This window comes from Oncorhynchus keta, chromosome 13 (assembly GCF_023373465.1).
Source record: "Oncorhynchus keta strain PuntledgeMale-10-30-2019 chromosome 13, Oket_V2, whole genome shotgun sequence".
Classification (NCBI taxonomy): domain Eukaryota; kingdom Metazoa; phylum Chordata; class Actinopteri; order Salmoniformes; family Salmonidae; genus Oncorhynchus; species Oncorhynchus keta.
Genome location: NC_068433.1, coordinates 3039691 through 3057938, shown reverse-complemented (window position 1 = coordinate 3057938; position 18248 = coordinate 3039691). Strand labels below are relative to the sequence as shown.

Genomic DNA, 18248 nt, shown 5'->3' with positions numbered 1-18248 from the left:
AAGAGTCAAGACTACATTACCCATCCCCCAACACTGTCAACTAAGAGTCAAGACTACACTACCCATCCCCCCAACACTGTCAACTAAGAGTCAAGACTACATTACCCATCCCCCCCAACACTGTCAACTAAGAGTCAAGACTACATTACCCATCCCCCCAACACTGTCAACTAAGAGTCAAGACTACATTACCCATCCCCCCAACACTGTCAACTAAGAGTCAAGACTACATTACCCATCCCCCCCAACACTGTCAACTAAGAGTCAAGACTACATTACCCATCCCCCCCAACACTGTCAACTAAGAGTCAAGACTACATTACCCATCCCCCCCAACACTGTCAACTAAGAGTCAAGACTACATTACCCATCCCCCCAACACTGTCAACTAAGAGTCAAGACTAAATTACCCATCCCCCAACACTGTCAACTAAGAGTCAAGACTACATTACCCATCCCCCAACACTGTCAACTAAGAGTCAAGACTACATTACCCATCCCCCAACACTGTCAACTAAGAGTCAAGACTACATTACCCATCCCCCAACACTGTCAACTAAGAGTCAAGACTACATTACCCATCCCCCAACACTGTCAACTAAGAGTCAAGACTACATTACCCATCCCCCAACACTGTCAACTAAGAGTCAAGACTACATTACCCATCCCCCAACACTGTCAACTAAGAGTCAAGACTACATTCCCCCAACACTGTCCATCCCCCAACACTGTCAACTAAGAGTCAAGACTACATTACCCATCCCCCAACACTGTCAACTAAGAGTCAAGACTACATTACCCATCCCCCAACACTGTCAACTAAGAGTCAAGACTACATTACCCATCCCCCAACACTGTCAACCAAGAGTCAAGACTACAGAGTCAAGACTACATTATCCATCCCCCCAACACTGTCAACCAAGAGTCAAGACTACATTACCCATCCCCCCAACACTGTCAACCAAGAGTCAAGACTACATTACCCATCCCCCCCAACACTGTCAACCAAGAGTCAAGACTACATTACCCATCCCCCCCCAACACTGTCAACCAAGAGCCAAGACTACATTACCCATCCCCCAACACTGTCAACCAAGAGTCAAGACTACATGAGGTCAACCTACCTCCGCCCCCTACCTCGGGCCTCAAATGGGGAGACCTGAGGTCAACCTGCCCCCGCCCCCTACCTCAAGCTTCCAGAGGGGAGACCTGAGGTCAACCTACCCGCGCCCCCTACCTCGGGCTTCCAGAGGGGAGACCTGAGGTCAACCTACCCGCGCCCCCTACCTCGGGCTTCCAGAGGGAGACCTGAGGTCAACCTACCCCTGCCCCCTACCTCGGGCTTCTAGTGGGGAGACCTGAGGTCAACCTACCCCCTCCCCATCTCGTACTTCTGAGTGTGAGACCTTCCCAGGCAGTAGGCTGCCTAGCTTACAAACGACAAGGTTAATTGAGTCACAGTCCCACGCGGTGACATGACGTGCTAATGAGCGATAGAAAACCCGATCGTGCAAATGTCAGCATTCCCCCCCAAAATATTCTGAGGGTGCCGTGTGCCGCCCTGGACGGTTGCCCATGTCGCCTATACCTAAATCCTCCACTGTAGCCACCAATTCCCTCAATGCCAATGCTGTGCTCTCTCTCAGGTTCACGAGATGGGTGGTTGTTAGTGGAATTTTAAATTCCTATATGTTTTGTAGCCAAAACCAAATTCTCACTCATATTCTAATTCATTAATGAGTTGTAAGTTCATTAATTATGCATGAAGTAGATTGAGACCAGTCTTAAAAGCCAAAGGTAACAGTGTTTAATTCAAGAGAGTACTGCCACATACACACATTTCCACAGGTTATAAACTGAAAATGACGTCAGCGTTTTCTAAACGTTCACCAGTAGAGGGGCCCTCTAGCTCTCGAGCCTTCGCTCCACGCCTGAAGTCAGGGTCAGTCAGTATAAATCAGCATTCTAGACAGTCTGGAGATAGTCCGTTCCTGCCACCTGGAGATTTTACAAATGAATGAACTAAGGAACAGACCTTCATTGTTACTAAACTCCTGACTACATTATATACAATTGGGAATGGGAGCAAGAGAGAAAATTGACATGTACAGTACATTATAGCATTTGGACTAGTCAGTTCTGATTGGAATGTATGCATAATTAGTCATTTCAACCATAATTTCCTCTAACAGTGGTAAAGAAGTGTTTGGAGCCTGAATAGAACCCTATTCCTTATGTAGTGCACTACCCCTATAGGCCCTGGTCTAAAGTAGTGCACTACCCCTATAGGCCCTGGTCTAAAGTAGTGCACTACCCCTATAGGCCCTGGTCTAAAGTAGTGCACTACCCCTATAGGCCCTGGTCTAAAGTAGTGCACTACCCCTATAGGCCCTGGTCTAAAGTAGTGCACTACCCCTATAGGCCCTGGTCTAAAGTAGTGCACTACCCCTATAGGCCCTGGTCTAAAGTAGTGCACTACCCTATAGGCCCTGGTCTAAAGTAGTACACTACCCCTTTAGGCCCTGGTCTAAAGTAGGCCACTTTATTGGGAATAGGGTGCCATTTTTAATGCACACCCAGTCTGTTAAGCTCCTATTGAGATAGGTTGGGCTTTATACAGCTGCCTGCCTGCCTGCCTGTCTGCCTGCCTGTCTGTCTGCCTGCCTGCCTGACTGTCTGTCTGACTGTCTGTCTGCCTGCCTGTCTGTCTACCTGTCTGTCTGCCTGACTGTCTGTCTGCCTATCTGACTGTCTGCCTGACTGTCTGTCTGCCTGACTGTCTGTCTGCCTGTCTGACTGTCTGCCTGACTGTCTGTCTGCCTGACTGTCTGTCTGCCTGACTGTCTGTCTGCCTATCTGACTGTCTGCCTGACTGTCTGTCTGCCTGACTGTCTGTCTGCCTATCTGACTGTCTGCCTGGTGCAATTGGATCACTACAGCGCTTTTATAAAATGTTTGGAAAGTATTGTATTTTAATCAACGTATATAAATTAATTATTATAATTGCCACAAACAAAACAGCTATTTGTATTTATAAATATTGATGAGTATTGATCATTCCTTTATGCTGTAAATGTATTACTGAATGACGTACACACCCTTTGAAGGGCTGACAGACTATTCATATTCAAGATATTTGAAAGTATACATGTGTTGTGTTTTCTTGTATATGATAATAATAATATAATGTTTGTTCTTTAGACACCTCTTCCTCTGCTGTTGACTGTGACATGCTGACGATGTTTATCGATGTTGTCATTGAAAGAAAATAACTATTTCATTTATTTTTTTTTATTTTTTTTATTTCACCATTTATTTAACCAAGTAGTTCAGTTGAGAACAAGTTCTCATTTGGTACGGTGGGATTCGAAATGGTCGGTGATCTGTTTGTGAACTTGGCTTTCGAAGACTTTAGAAAGGCAGGGTAGGATGGATATAAGTCTGTAGCAGTTTGGGTCTAGAGTGTCTCCCCCTTTGAAGAGGGGGATGATCGCGGCAGCTTTCCAATCTTTGGGGATCTCAGACGATATGAAAGAGGTTGAACAGGCTAGTAATAGGGGTTGCAACAATTTCTGTGGAAATTTTAGAAAGAAAGTGTCCAGATTGTCTAGCCCGGCTGATTTGTAGGGATCTATTTTTTGCAGCTCCTTCAGAACATCAGCTATCTGGATTTGGGTGAAGGATCGTTATAATCTGAGCTAATGGCCCAGAACCGCAGGTAACTCTGAGCATTATAATCTCAGCTAATGGCCCAGAACCACAGATAACTCTGAGCATTATAATCTGAGTATGTATAGGTTGAGACAGCATGTGTGGTAGCGAGAGAGAGTCCAAAACAGCAGGTCTGGGACGGGTAGCATGTCCAGTAAACAGGTCAGGGTTCCATAGCTGCAGGCAGAACAGTTCAAACTGGAGCAGCAGCACGGCCAGGTGGACTGGGGACATGACTCCTGATGACTCCTGGCTGTCCCCAGTGTATATATACACCATACGTACCCTATATACACCATACGTACCCTATATACACCATACGTACTGTATATACACCATACGTACTCCCTAAGTTTGTTTTATATACACCTAATGACGTGTCTATCCTGTATGTACACCATACGTATCTGTCAAGATATACACCATACGTACTGTATATAGGTCCACCATACATACCCTATATACACCATACGTACCCTATATACACCAGACATACCCTATATACACCATACATAGCCTATATACACCAGGTACATACTGTGTATATACACCATACATACTGTATATACACCATACAGTACCCTATATACACCATACATACCTATATACACCATACGTACTGTATATACACCATACGATACAGCCCTGTATATACACCATACGTACTGTATATACACCATACAATACCCTATATACACCATACGTACTGTATATACACCATACGTAGCTGCCCACTATATACACCATACGTACCCTATATACACACCATACGTACCCTATATACACCATACATACCCTACACCATACATACTGTCAACTGACTCTTTCAATATACACCATACGTACTGTATATACACCATACGTCACCCTATATACACCATACGTACCTATATACACCATACGTACCCTATATACACACCATACATACCGCCCTATATACACTCGCCATACGTCACCAAATTCTATATACACCATACATACCCTATATACACCAGACATACCCTATATACACCATACGTACTGTATATACACCATACGTACCTGCTTATATACACCATACATACCCTATATACACCATACATACTGTATATACACCATACGTACTTCCAGTATATACACCATACGCTACCCTATATACACCATACGATGTACCCTATATACACCATACATACCCTATATACACCATACATACCCTATATACACCATACATAGTCCCTGTATATACACCATACGTACTGTATATACACCATACGTACTGTATATACACCATACATACCCTATATACACCATACATACTGTATATACACCATACGTACTGTTTTTACATTTATACATATACACCATACTTTTGCACACATTGTATGCCCATTTTTTTCACCATGACTATATACACCATACTGGTTAAATAAAAGGTGAAATAAAATAATAAAAATAAAAATATACACCATACATAATGTACTGTATATACACCTATATACACCATACGTACCCTATATACACCATACATACTGTATATACACCATACGTACTGTATATACACCATACATACCCTATATACACCAGACATACCCTATATACACCATACGTACTGTATATACACCATACGTACTGTATATACACCATACATACCCTATATACACCATACATACTGTATATACACCATACGTACTGTATATACACCATACATACCCTATATACACCATACGTACCCTATATACACCATACGTACCCTATATACACCATACATACCCTATATACACCAGACATACCCTATATACACCATACATACTGTATATACACCATACAGTACCCTATATACACCATACATACCCTATATACACCATACATACTGTATATACACCATACGTACTGTATATACACCATACATACCCTATATACACCAGACATACCCTATATACACCATACGTACTGTATATACACCATACGTACCTATATACACCATACATACCCATACTATATACACCTGTATATACACATACTGTATATACACCATACGTACTGTATATACACCATACATACCCTATATACACCAGACATACTGTATATACACCATACGTACCCTATATACACCATACATAGAATATATACACCAGACTGTAAGTCGCTTTGGATAAAAGCGTACTGTAATACACCATATATTATTATTACACCATACATACCCTATATACACCATACATACTGTATATACACCATACGTACCCTATATACACCATACATACCCTATATACACCAGACATACCCCTATATACACATACGTACTGTATATACACCATACGTACCCTATATACACCATACATACTGTATATACACCATACGTACACTATATACACCATACGTACCCTATATACACCATACGTACCCTATATACACCATACGTACCCTATATACACCATACATACCCTATATACACCAGACATACCCTATATACACCATACGTACTGTATATACACCATACATTGGTTGTTAAAGCAGTACTGGTATATATTTTATTTCTGTGCTTTTCCCAGTGGTCTCACTGTGCTTTGGTGATGGAGTATCGATGCTGCTGTGGTGGTGACATCATCACTAAGGGCCTGGCTGGAACCTTACAGTGTATATATTTTATTATTACCCCCAGTGGACCATGTTATGAATGTGTCTGTTGTGAGATGTGACTACAGTATAATTATAATGATAATTATAATAATAAGTAATTATAATATAATTATAATTATGTGACTTATTAAAATAAACATTATGACACAACAACAACAACAAAAAACGGAACAGGTGCTCTAGTGTCTTTCTTAAACTCACCCAGTATGTTGTTTGAATTACAGGACTGACTGCCGCTTTAAAACAGTGAAGGCAACGATAAACAACAGTAGAGGCTACAGGGATGCACAATGTATGGGACTTCGGGGGTAAAACAAGAGAAAAGGTGTGAAGGAACTGGGTAGAACACCAGAGCTGGTGAAAGTTCTAAATTAGAATAATGGAACCCGGTAAAACATTCAAAGCCAAGTGGTTTCATACCTTTAAAAAAAATGTTTTTATTATTTTTTATTTCACCTTTATTTAACCAGGTAGGCCAGTTGAGAACAAGTTCTCATTTGCAACTGCGACCTGGCCAAGATAAAGCATAGCAGTGTGAACAGACAACACAGAGTTACACATGGAGTAAACAATTAACAAGTCAATAACACAGTAGAAAAAAAGGGGAGTCTATATACATTGTGTGCAAAAGGCATGAGGAGGTAGGCAAATAATTACAATTTTGCAGATTAACACTGGAGTGATAAATGATCAGATGGTCATGTACAGGTAGAGATATTGGTGTGCAAAAGAGCAGAAAAGTAAATAAATAAAAACAGTATGGGGATGAGGTAGGTGAAAATGGGTGGGCTATTTACCAATAGACTATGTACAGCTGCAGTGATCGGTTAGCTGCTCAGATAGCAGATGTTTGAAGTTGGTGAGGGAGATAAAAGTCTCCTCCACCTTACAACCGGAGATGGTTCAAATTCGTAATTCTACGGCTCCAACTCCAGACAGTTCCATAGTAGATGAATTATTGTACTTTTGAATTTAAGGCCTGAGGAAGAGTCTATAGTCATGCAAATGAGATAGCAACATTGCCACCGTGTGGTAACAACTGATAGTCCATCAACATTACCTGCAACAAAAAAACTTGAAAGGAGGGAATTATATTCGATTAATTAAATACAGTAATAATAATAATACCGGTCAAATTATCTCATAAAAATAGCCAAGAAACAAACAGTTACGTATCTATCCGTCGTATTTAAAAAAAAAATGCATCACAAGTATTGTAAATGGTTATTGTCAGCTTAATAACAAGCTGCATGAGCAGGAAATCAGGCCCACGCATGTTTGGTTGCAGTGTGGGAACGCAACCACACGGGGGCGCTGTGGACGATTTAGTTTCTCCGGGGCTTAGACTCGGCGCAACAAAAAAAAAACCCAAGTTATTCGCATTTCACCCACTTTCTGATTTGAACGAAAAGGCTGCTCTCTCTCTCTCTCTTCCCGATAGATAGTTATATAGCAGGCGGTAGAAACCAACACTTTCCAACCAGATCCGAGAGAGACAAGAGGGGAACATGGACATGAAAAAGAGAATTCACCTAGAACTGAGAAATAGGACGCCGTCGGATGTAAGTAAACTCATTTAGATTTATCTCGATCTGTCGGTATTTACGCCACAAAGTTGACGGTGTGTGTGGGAAGTCATGGCGAGCACATGGGGTCCTCTCATAAGAACCAAGCCTACTGCTAGAAATGTATGTTATTTACAAACGTTACGTTTTCTCCAAATCAAAATTCAGAAGATAAAATATGTATATTGTAAACTAAAGATAACAAAACGGTATTTGATTTCGTTGGTTTTTGGCACCGTCAGTTAACCGGGTTCATGAGGTAAACAGGAAAATGGCAAAGTAAGTACATATTTTACCCAAATAAAAAGATAGTCGTATTTCTATATTGCAAGACATCTGCTGCAGTTTTATTTTAGACATATGTATATTTTGTAACAAACAGGCTTACTATCAGCCAGCTATAGTAGTTAGCATCACTATAGTAGTTAGCATCAGCTAGCTATAGTAGTTAGCATCACTATAGTAGTTAGCATCACTATAGTAGTTAGCATCAGCTAGCTATAGTAGTTAGCATCAGCCAGCTATAGTAGTTAGCATCAGCTAGCTATAGTAGTTAGCATCACTATAGTAGTTAACAATACTATAATCGTTAGCATCAGCTAGCTATCAGCCAGCTATAGTAGTTAGCACACTGAACTTGGCTAGAAGCTAGCATAGCAGTAGCCATTATTATGAAACCTCAACGTGTTAGCATGTTGGCTAACTAGCTAGCTACAAATACAGCGAATCATCACACCATTTTTCGCCGGTTAAAAGCTACCAAATATAGCATTTTTAGTCGACTGAAACTATATTAAATGTACATTGGCCATGAACCGTTTGGGTACACGTTAACCGGTTAAATATCATGATTTAGTTGGCTAACAACGCGTTTCTACTTTAGCTGGTCAAATAACGCTACATCACGTGTCCCGAGTGTACAAACAGTTCAAATAAAGAGCATGACTACTAAATCAGGCCAAATAAAATAAACTTCGAAACACAAAATGAAACTTTTTGATCTAAATACTGGTGAAAATTGTCCCATATAACTATCTATCTTTACTAGTGTCACGACAGACGGGTGTGTTTCTCTCGTCCTCCCAGGTTCAGGAGCTGGTCCTGGATAACTGCCGGTCCAACGAGGGGAAGATGGAGGGCGTAACGGAGGAGTTTGAGAACCTGGAGCTGTTGAGTCTCATCAACGTCGGCCTCATCAACGTCTCAAACATACCCAAACTGGGGAAATTAAAAAAGGTACGGCACACAAATGGTGTGTGTTTATTTTACATCTCCATACTCAAAACTGGGGGAAGGGTCTGTTAGCCGGTACACTAGGTCTCACTGCTGTAGTACTGTTTTTAAAATAACGTTGTAGGTTATCTTATCTCTTTAACTGAAAGTTGGGCCATGTGGAGCAGGGTATATAAGGTTATATAAAAATAAATACAATTTGACATTCGTTTGACTAAAATCACACTGGATGTATTAGACTTTAGAATTGCACTGGGGGCATAGTTATTTCACAGTACAGCCTTACCTATGGTTTGTAGATCAATGACATGGGGTATCAGTCTACTCAGTGACACCCAGAGAGTATTTCCTCCTCCTCCTCCTCCTCCTCCTCCTCCTCCTCCTCCTGTAGTTGGAGCTGAGTGACAACAGGATATCTGGTGGTCTGGAGGTGCTGGCTGAGAGGCTGGTCAACCTCACACACCTCAACCTCTCTGGGAACAAGTTCAAGGACATCAGCACACTGGAACCACTGGTGAGACTGTGTATAAGACGGCTATAGCTGGGGGTACGATTGGTTATAACCTCTGTCTAACTTGACATAAGACTGGTGAGACTGTGTATAAGACGGCTATAGCTGGGGGTACGATTGGTTATAACCTCATTGTCTAACTTCAAATAAGACTGGTGAGACTGTGTATAAGACGGCTATAGCTGGGGGTACGATTGGTTATAACCTCATTGTCTAACTTCAAATAAGACTGGTGAGACTGTGTATAAGACGACTATAGCTGGGAGTACGATTGGTTATAACCTCATTGTCTAACTTCAAATAAGACTGGTGAGACTGTGTATAAGAAGACTATAGCTGGGGGTACGATTGGTTATAACCTCATTGTCTAACTTGACATAAGACTGGTGAGACTGTGTATAAGACGGCTATAGCTGGGGGTACGATTGGTTATAACCTCATTGTCTAACTTCAAATAAGACTGGTGAGACTGTGTATAAGACGGCTATAGCTGGGGGTACGATTGGTTATAACCTCATTGTCTAACCTGACATAAGACTGGTGAGACTGTGTATAAGACGACTATAGCTGGGAGTACGATTGGTTATAACCTCATTGTCTAACTTCACATAAGACTGTTGTGACTGTGTATAAGACGACTATAGCTGGGGGTACGATTGGTTATAACCTCTGTCTAACTTGACAAGACTGGTGAGACTGTGTATAAGACGGCTATAGCTGGGGGTACGATTGGTTATAACCTCATTGTCTAACTTCAAATAAGACTGGTGAGACTGTGTATAAGAAGACTATAGCTGGGGGTACGATTGGTTATAACCTCATTGTCTAACTTGACATAAGACTGGTGAGACTGTGTATAAGACGACTATAGCTGGGGGTACGATTGGTTATAACCTCATTGTCTAACCTGACATAAGACTGGTGAGACTGTGTATAAGACGACTATAGCTGGGAGTACGATTGGTTATAACCTCATTGTCTAACTTCAAATAAGACTGTTGTGACTGTGTATAAGACGACTATAGCTGGGAGTACGATTGGTTATAACCTCATTGTCTAACTTCACATAAGACTGTTGTGACTGTGTATAAGACGACTATAGCTGGGGGTACGATTGGTTATAACCTCTGTCTAACTTGACAAGACTGGTGAGACTGTGTATAAGACGGCTATAGCTGGGGGTACGATTGGTTATAACCTCATTGTCTAACTTCAAATAAGACTGTTGACCGCTCTCCGCGTGTCTTGTAACCGTGACTACGTCAGGTGTAGAGTTTGAATGAACTGTCATGACCTCCTCCCCCCCCACCACCGTTTAGAAAAAACTTCCCGTGTTGAAGTCCCTGGACCTGTTTAACTGCGAGGTCACCAACCTGGGAGACTACAGGGAGAGCATCTTCAAGCTCCTCCCGCAGCTCACATACCTGGATGGCTACGATATCGAAGACTGCGAGGCCTCCGACTCGGACGGCGAGGGAGACGGGATCGATGACGACGACGACGACGATGAAGGTAGAACTTAAATCCGATTCAGAAATAGCAACTGGTTGACAAACGGAATGAACGTCGGGGGACACCGTATAATCGGCAAAAATCTGTCATTTGTGTCGGGGAGATTGTAACGGTTTTGACTTGAGGTTATTATTTATAGGGGTGCCAGGTAGGTTGTGCCTACCAGAGAAAACATTGGTTTCTCCTTTTAGTTTGGGTGGGAATGAGTCCCATCTGGTCCGTCAAGTCTACACCAATACAAAGGACGTATGTAAAAGTCAGGATGGAAATAAACTTTTCATAAACCCTTAAAACATTGAAAAGAACTTCAAAAACAACTATATTCTGTTGCGTGGGTTGTATTAGCAACAACAATGATTACACACACACATATAATAATATCACAATGAGTTCTGGTTCCTCCAGAAATGTCCTGTACCTCGGGCCTAAAAAGAGTCCTGCCCGGTAAAGGAGTTCAGTGAACTCAAGTGACTTTTGTCACGCGATGTTTGTCCGTTCATTCCGTGTAGCGTAAACCCAGTATTAAACTGTAGAACACAGGGGGGTAGTGGGTCTGATGTTGTCTCTGGTCTGTCCTGTAGAACACAGGGGGGTAGTGGGTCTGATGTTGTCTCTGGTCTGTCCTGTAGAACACAGGGGGGGTAGTGGGTCTGATGTTGTCTCTGGTCTGTCCTGTAGAACACAGGGGGGTAGTGGGTCTGATGTTGTCTCTGGTCTGTCCTGTAGAACACAGGGGGGTAGTGTTTCTGATGTTGTCTCTGGTCTGTCCTGTAGAACACAGGGGGGTAGTGGGTCTGATGTTGTCTCTGGCCTGTCCTGTAGAACACAGGGGGGTAGTGGGTCTAATGTTGTTGTCTCTGGTCTGTCCTGTGAAAAAGAGGGAGAGTCTGAGGACTTTGACGAGGAGGAGGATGATGATGATGAAGAGGTCATTGCAGAGGAAGATGACGACAGTGCGGAGAGTGAAGAGGTAAGATCCGGCCCATGGAGGGGGCTATTTTTGTATTTATAGGATTTCGGGGGGGGAAACTCTATGTACTTTTATACAACCAATTTTCAGTGCAGCCCTCGAATTGGTTAAGCACCGACTGCACCCCCTGAAACACAAATTGGGGGTAACGGGATGCCCTGGGGGGGTAACGGGATGCCCTGGGGGGGTAACGGGATGCCCTGGGGGGTAACCCTGGGGGGGTAACGGGATGCCCTGGGGGGGTAACGGGATGCCCTGGGGGGTAACGGGATGCCCTGGGGGGGGGTAACGGGATGCCCTGGGGGGGTAATTGGGGGGTAATCTGGCCCCCCAATGGTGGAACAAACTCCCTCACGACGCCAGGACAGCGGAGTCAATCACCACCTTCCGGAGACACCTGAAACCCCACCTCTTTAAGGAATACCTAGGATAGGATAAAGTAATCCTTCTCACCCCCCTTTAAGATTTAGATGCACTATTGTAAGTGACTGTTCTACTGGATGTCATAAGGTGAATGCACCAATTTGTAAGTCGCTCTGGATAAGAGCGTCTGCTAAATGACTTAAATGTAAATGTAACGGGATGCCTCTGACTTTAACAGTATTCTAACAGTAGGCCCGACTCCCTAAATACAGCCTCTGCTGACACCTATGAGTTTCTTATATGAACACCAGTTAGCGCGCTAACATTAGCTAACCCCGAAACGACACTGCAGACGTTAGCACACACATCCCTGGGTCACTCCCTCTTTTCAGCTCTCTGCAGCTAGCGACTGGAACGAGCTGCAACAAAACACTCAAACTGGACAGTTTTATCTCCATCTCTCCATTCAGAGACTCAATCATGGACACTCTTACTGACAGTTGTGGCTGCTTTGCGTGATGTATTGTTGTCTCGACCTTCTTGCCCTTTGTGCCCAATAATGTCTGTACCCTGTTTAACGGGATGCCTTGTTATGTCTTGGGTGTCTTTATGTTTTAGCGTCTCTTGTTGGATGTATTTTGTCCGACACGTTCAGTTAGAATTGTTTAATCCCCCGTTCGTGCCAGAGGCCTTAGGCCAGCCTTGTAAATAAGAAGTTAACTGGCCTTAGGCCAGCCTTGTAAATAAGAAGTTGTTAACTGGCCTTAGGCCAGCCTTGTAAATAAGAAATTAACTGGCCTTAGGCCAGCCTTGTAAATAAGAAGTTAACTGGCCTTAGGCCAGCCTTGTAAATAAGAAGTTAACTGGCCTTAGGCCAGCCTTGTAAATAAGAAATTAACTGGCCTTAGGCCAGCCTTGTAAATAAGAAGTTAACTGGCCTTAGGCCAGCCTTGTAAATAAGGTAAATAAGAAGTTAACTGGCCTTAGGCCAGCCTTGTAAATAAGAAGTTAACTGGCCTTAGGCCAGCCTTGTAAATAAGAAGTTAACTGGCCTTAGGCCAGCCTTGTAAATAAGAAGTTAACTGGCCTTAGGCCAGCCTTGTAAATAAGAAATTAACTGGCCTTAGGCCAGCCTTGTAAATAAGAAATTAACTGGCCTTAGGCCAGCCTTGTAAATAAGAAATTAACTGGCCTTAGGCCAGCCTTGTAAATAAGAAGTTAACTGGCCTTAGGCCAGCCTTGTAAATAAGGTAAATAAGAAGTTAACTGGCCTTAGGCCAGCCTTGTAAATAAGAAGTTGTTAACTGGCCTTAGGCCAGCCTTGTAAATAAGGTAAATAAGAAGTTAACTGGCCTTAGGCCAGCCTTGTAAATAAGAAGTTGTTAACTGGCCTTAGGCCAGCCTTGTAAATAAGGTAAATAAGAAGTTGTTAACTGGCCTTAGGCCAGCCTTGTAAATAAGAAATTAACTGGCCTTAGGCCAGCCTTGTAAATAAGAAGTTAACTGGCCTTAGGCCAGCCTTGTAAATAAGAAATTAACTGGCCTTAGGCCAGCCTTGTAAATAAGAAGTTAACTGGCCTTAGGCCAGCCTTGTAAATAAGAAATTAACTGGCCTTAGGCCAGCCTTGTAAATAAGAAGTTAACTGGCCTTAGGCCAGCCTTGTAAATAAGAAGTTAACTGGCCTTAGGCCAGCCTTGTAAATAAGAAATTAACTGGCCTTAGGCCAGCCTTGTAAATAAGAAATTAACTGGCCTTAGGCCAGCCTTGTAAATAAGAAATTAACTGGCCTTAGGCCAGCCTTGTAAATAAGAAGTTAACTGGCCTTAGGCCAGCCTTGTAAATAAGAAGTTAACTGGCCTTAGGCCAGCCTTGTAAATAAGAAGTTAACTGGCCTTAGGCCAGCCTTGTAAATAAGAAGTTAACTGGCCTTAGGCCAGCCTTGTAAATAAGAAGTTAACTGGCCTTAGGCCAGCCTTGTAAATAAGAAGTTAACTGGCCTTAGGCCAGCCTTGTAAATAAGAAGTTAACTGGCCTTAGGCCAGCCTTGTAAATAAGAAGTTAACTGGCCTTAGGCCAGCCTTGTAAATAAGAAGTTAACTGGCCTTAGGCCAGCCTTGTAAATAAGAAGTTAACTGGCCTTAGGCCAGCCTTGTAAATAAGAAGTTAACTGGCCTGCCTTGTAAATAAGAAGTTAACTGGCCTGCCTTGTAAATAAGAAGTTAACTGGCCTGCCTTGTAAATAAGAAGTTAACTGGCCTGCCTTGTAAATAAGAAGTTAACTGGCCTGCCTTGTAAATAAGAAGTTAACTGGCCTGCCTTGTAAATAAGAAGTTAACTGGCCTGCCTTGTAAATAAGAAGTTAACTGGCCAGCCTTGTAAATAAGAAGTTAACTGGCCAGCCTTGTAAATAAGAAGTTAACTGGCCAGCCTTGTAAATAAGAAGTTAACTGGCCAGCCTTGTAAATAAGAAGTTAACTGGCCAGCCTTGTAAATAAGAAGTTAACTGGCCAGCCTTGTAAATAAGAAGTTAACTGGCCAGCCTTGTAAATAATAAAGTTAACTGGCCAGCCTTGTAAATAAGAAGTTAACTGGCCAGCCTTGTAAATAAGAAGTTAACTGGCCTGCCTTGTAAATAAGAAGTTAACTGGCCTGCCTTGTAAATAAGAAGTTAACTGGCCTGCCTTGTAAATAAGAAGTTAACTGGCCAGCCTTGTAAATAAGAAGTTAACTGGCCAGCCTTGTAAATAAGAAGTTAACTGGCTTTAGGCCAGCCTTGTAAATAAGAAGTTAACTGGCCTTAGGCCAGCCTTGTAAATAAGAAATTAACTGGCCTTTCTCTCTCTAGGATGGGGAGGTGATCGGTGTACTAACTGTTTCTCTCTCTAGGATGGGGAGGTGAACGGAGATATCGATGATGATGATGATGACGACGACGAAGATGATGGTTAGTAGCGTTATCCAATCACATGTCTGGTGTAGGTCTCCTGGTCTGAGTAGGTCTCCTGGTCTGGGTAGGTCTGGTCTGAGTAGGTCTCCTGGTCTGAGTAGGTCTCCTGGTCTGAGTAGGTCTCCTGGTCTGGGTAGGTCTGGTCTGAGTAGGTCTCCTGGTCTGAGTAGGTCTCCTGGTCTGAGTAGGTCTCCTGGTCTGAGTAGGTCTCCTGGTCTGAGTAGGTCTCCTGGTCTGAGTAGGTCTCCTGGTCTGAGTAGGTCTATCCTGGTCTGGGTAGGTCTGGTCTGGGTAGGTCTATCCTGGTCTGAGTAGGTCTCCTGGTCTGAGTAGGTCTATCCTGGTCTGGGTAGGTCTATCCTGGTCTGGGTAGGTCTATCCTGGTCTGGGTAGGTCTATCCTGGTCTGGGTAGGTCTATCCTGGTCTGGGTAGGTCTATCCTGGTCTGGGTAGGTCTATCCTGGTCTGGTGTAGGTCTATCCTGGTCTGGTGTAGGTCTATACTGGTCTAAGTAGGTCTATCCTGGTCTGTGTAGGTCTATACTGGTCTGGTGTAGGTCTATACTGGTCTGGTGTAGGTCTATCCTGGTCTAAGTAGGTCACTACGTAGGGTCTTTTGGGACACAACCAGACACGTTCTTCTGTTTGTTGCCAGTGTCTAAATGTCTTTCTTCTTTAGATGAGGATGACTCTCCAGCGAAGGGAGAGAAGAGGAAGAGGGATCCTGAGGATGATGACGATGATGAAGATTCAGTGCCCTCCCCACCACCCCTCAATCTCTGATACCTCCCCTCCACCCCCTCAATATCTCTACCTCCCCTCCACCCCCTCAATCTTTGATACCTCCCCTGTACCCCTTCAATATCTCTGATACCTCCCCTCCACCCCCTCAATCTTTGATACCTCCCCTCCACCCCCTCAATATCTCTGATACCTCCCCTCCACCCCCTCAATATCTTTGATACCTCCCTCCACCCCTCAATATCTCTGATACCTCCCCTCCACCCCTCAGTATCTCTGATACCTCCCTCCACCCCTCAATATCTTTGATACCTCCCTCCACCCCCTCAATATCTCTGATACCTCCCTCCACCCCCTCAATATCTCTGATACCTCCCCTCCACCCCCTCAATATCTCTGATACCTCCCCTCCACCCCCTCAATATCTCTGATACCTCCCTCCACCCCCTCAATATCTCTGATACCTCCCCTCCACCCCCTCAATATCTCTGATACCTCCCCTCCACCCCCTCAATATCTCTGATACCTCCCCTCCACCCCCTCAATATCTCTGATACCTCCCCTCCACCCCCTCAATATCTCTGATACCTCCCCTCCACCCCCTCAATATCTCTGATACCTCCCCTCCACCCCCTCAATATCTCTACCTCCCCTCACACCCTCAATATCTCTACCTCCCTCCACCCCTCAATATCTCTGATACCTCCCCTCCACCCCTCAATATCTCTGATACCTCCCCTCACCCCCTCAATATCTCTGATACCTCCCCTCACCCCTCAATATCTCTGATACCTCCCTCCACCCCTCAATATCTCTACCTCCCCTCCACCCCTCAATATCTCTGATACCTCCCCTTCACCCCTCAATATCTCTGATACCTCCCCTCCACCCCTCAATATCTCTACCTCCCCTCCACCCCCTCAATATCTCTGATACCTCCCCTCCACCCTCTCAATCTTTGATACCTCCCCTCTACCCCCTCAATATCTCTGATACCCCCTCCACCCCCTCAATATCTCTGATACCTCCCCTCCACCCCTCAATATCTCTGATACCTCCCCTCCACCCCTCAATATCTCTGATACCTCCCTCCACCCCTCAATATCTCTGATACCTCCCCTCCACCCCTCAATATCTCTGATACCTCCCCTCCACCCCTCAATATCTCTGATACCTCCCCTCCACCCCTTCAATATCTCTGATACCTCCCCTCCACCCCCTCAATATCTCTACCTCCCCTCCACCCCCTCAATATCTCTACCTCCCCTCCACCCCTCAATATCTCTACCTCCCCTCCACCCCCTCAATATCTCTACCTCCCCTCACCCCTTCAATATCTCTACCTCCCCTCACCCCCTCAATATCTCTACCTCCCCTCACCCCCTCAATATCTGATACCTCCCCTCGGAGGCTCTGGTACCTCCCCTCGGAGGCTCTGGTACCTCCCCTCGGAGGCTCTGGTACCTCCCCTCGGAGGCTCTGGTACCTCCCCTCGGAGGCTGTACCCACTTTAAGGTACAGTTTAACTGTGGTCAAGTTGGCTGCTGTGGCTATTTGATCCTAATGTAGGCCTACCAGACAGGCCTACCATCAAAAACAATGGAGAAATCCCATAATATTTTAACATGGAAATAGCTGACGTGTTGTGCTCATTGTAGACATACATTCCATGAGACTTTTTGGGGGGGGGGGGGACAGGAAGTGACTGAAAATGTCCTATTTGATACAAGGAATGCATTATTATTCCCATACCATTACTACAGAGTATTAGATATATTATGCTGCCCCCTCTGTCTATTGGCTGCTGAGCTTTAATCAAGCCGGTCTCAAAATACAACACTGTGCCTTTAAGACATGAAAAAAAAGTTACTCACCTAGATGTCTAGAAATGTACGTTTTGTGCTCTTGTAGAAAGCAATCACTCCCCTATTGCTGACTACAAATGATCTGTAGGTTCTTTTCTCTTAACTAGAAAAGGATGTGAACAATGTGTTCGCTTGAAGCTTTCTTTAATCTCACAACAGGCCGTCTACTCAACCCGTCTACTCAACCCGTCTACTCAACCCGTCTACTCAACCC

General features: G+C 43.9%; 1 protein-coding gene and 1 long non-coding RNA gene across 22 annotated transcripts; one reads left to right on the top strand and one right to left on the bottom strand.

Annotated features, from left to right (window-relative positions):
• Positions 1-7591: 7591 nt before the first annotated feature.
• Positions 7592-16257, top strand: LOC118380536 (acidic leucine-rich nuclear phosphoprotein 32 family member D-like). 2 transcript variants are annotated; one of them, XR_008062068.1, is made up of 7 exons: positions 7592-7889; positions 8979-9128; positions 9517-9639; positions 10956-11148; positions 12027-12118; positions 15369-15512; positions 15567-16204. XR_008062068.1 is itself a non-coding variant. In XM_052459030.1 (7 exons), the coding sequence occupies exons 1-7, from the start codon at positions 7836-7838 to the stop codon at positions 16209-16211; spliced, it is 774 nt and encodes a 257-aa protein (XP_052314990.1). In that variant the 5' UTR covers positions 7602-7835; the 3' UTR covers positions 16212-16257. The 2 variants fall into 2 exon arrangements, 1 of the variants encoding a protein (XP_052314990.1); XM_052459030.1 differs by having other exon boundaries at positions 7602-7889; positions 15369-15426; positions 16108-16257.
• LOC127906618 (uncharacterized) lies at positions 16176-17581 on the bottom strand. Of its 20 annotated transcripts, XR_008062087.1 has the most exons (6): positions 17325-17444; positions 17075-17117; positions 16634-16816; positions 16542-16603; positions 16332-16393; positions 16176-16271 (listed from the first exon to the last, which is right to left on the bottom strand). It is a non-coding gene; the product is annotated as an uncharacterized LOC127906618 (long non-coding RNA). The 20 variants fall into 20 exon arrangements; XR_008062083.1 differs by lacking the exon at positions 16176-16271 and having other exon boundaries at positions 16300-16393; XR_008062076.1 differs by lacking the exons at positions 16176-16271; positions 16332-16393 and adding an exon at positions 17486-17581 and having other exon boundaries at positions 16495-16603; positions 17295-17430.
• Positions 17582-18248: the final 667 nt, after the last annotated feature.

What these genes read in the sequence shown, in the direction of transcription:
- LOC118380536 (XM_052459030.1), top strand. Translation starts at nt 7,836, where the DNA reads ATGGACATGAAAAAGAGAATTCACCTAGAACTGAGAAATAGGACGCCG. An exon ending in ACAGTGCGGAGAGTGAAGAG is followed by an intron (nt 12,119 to 15,368) that starts GTAAGATCCGGC and finishes TTCTCTCTCTAG; the next exon opens with GATGGGGAGGTGAACGGAGA. An exon ending in TGACGACGACGAAGATGATG is followed by an intron (nt 15,427 to 16,107) that starts GTTAGTAGCGTT and finishes TTTCTTCTTTAG; the next exon opens with ATGAGGATGACTCTCCAGCG.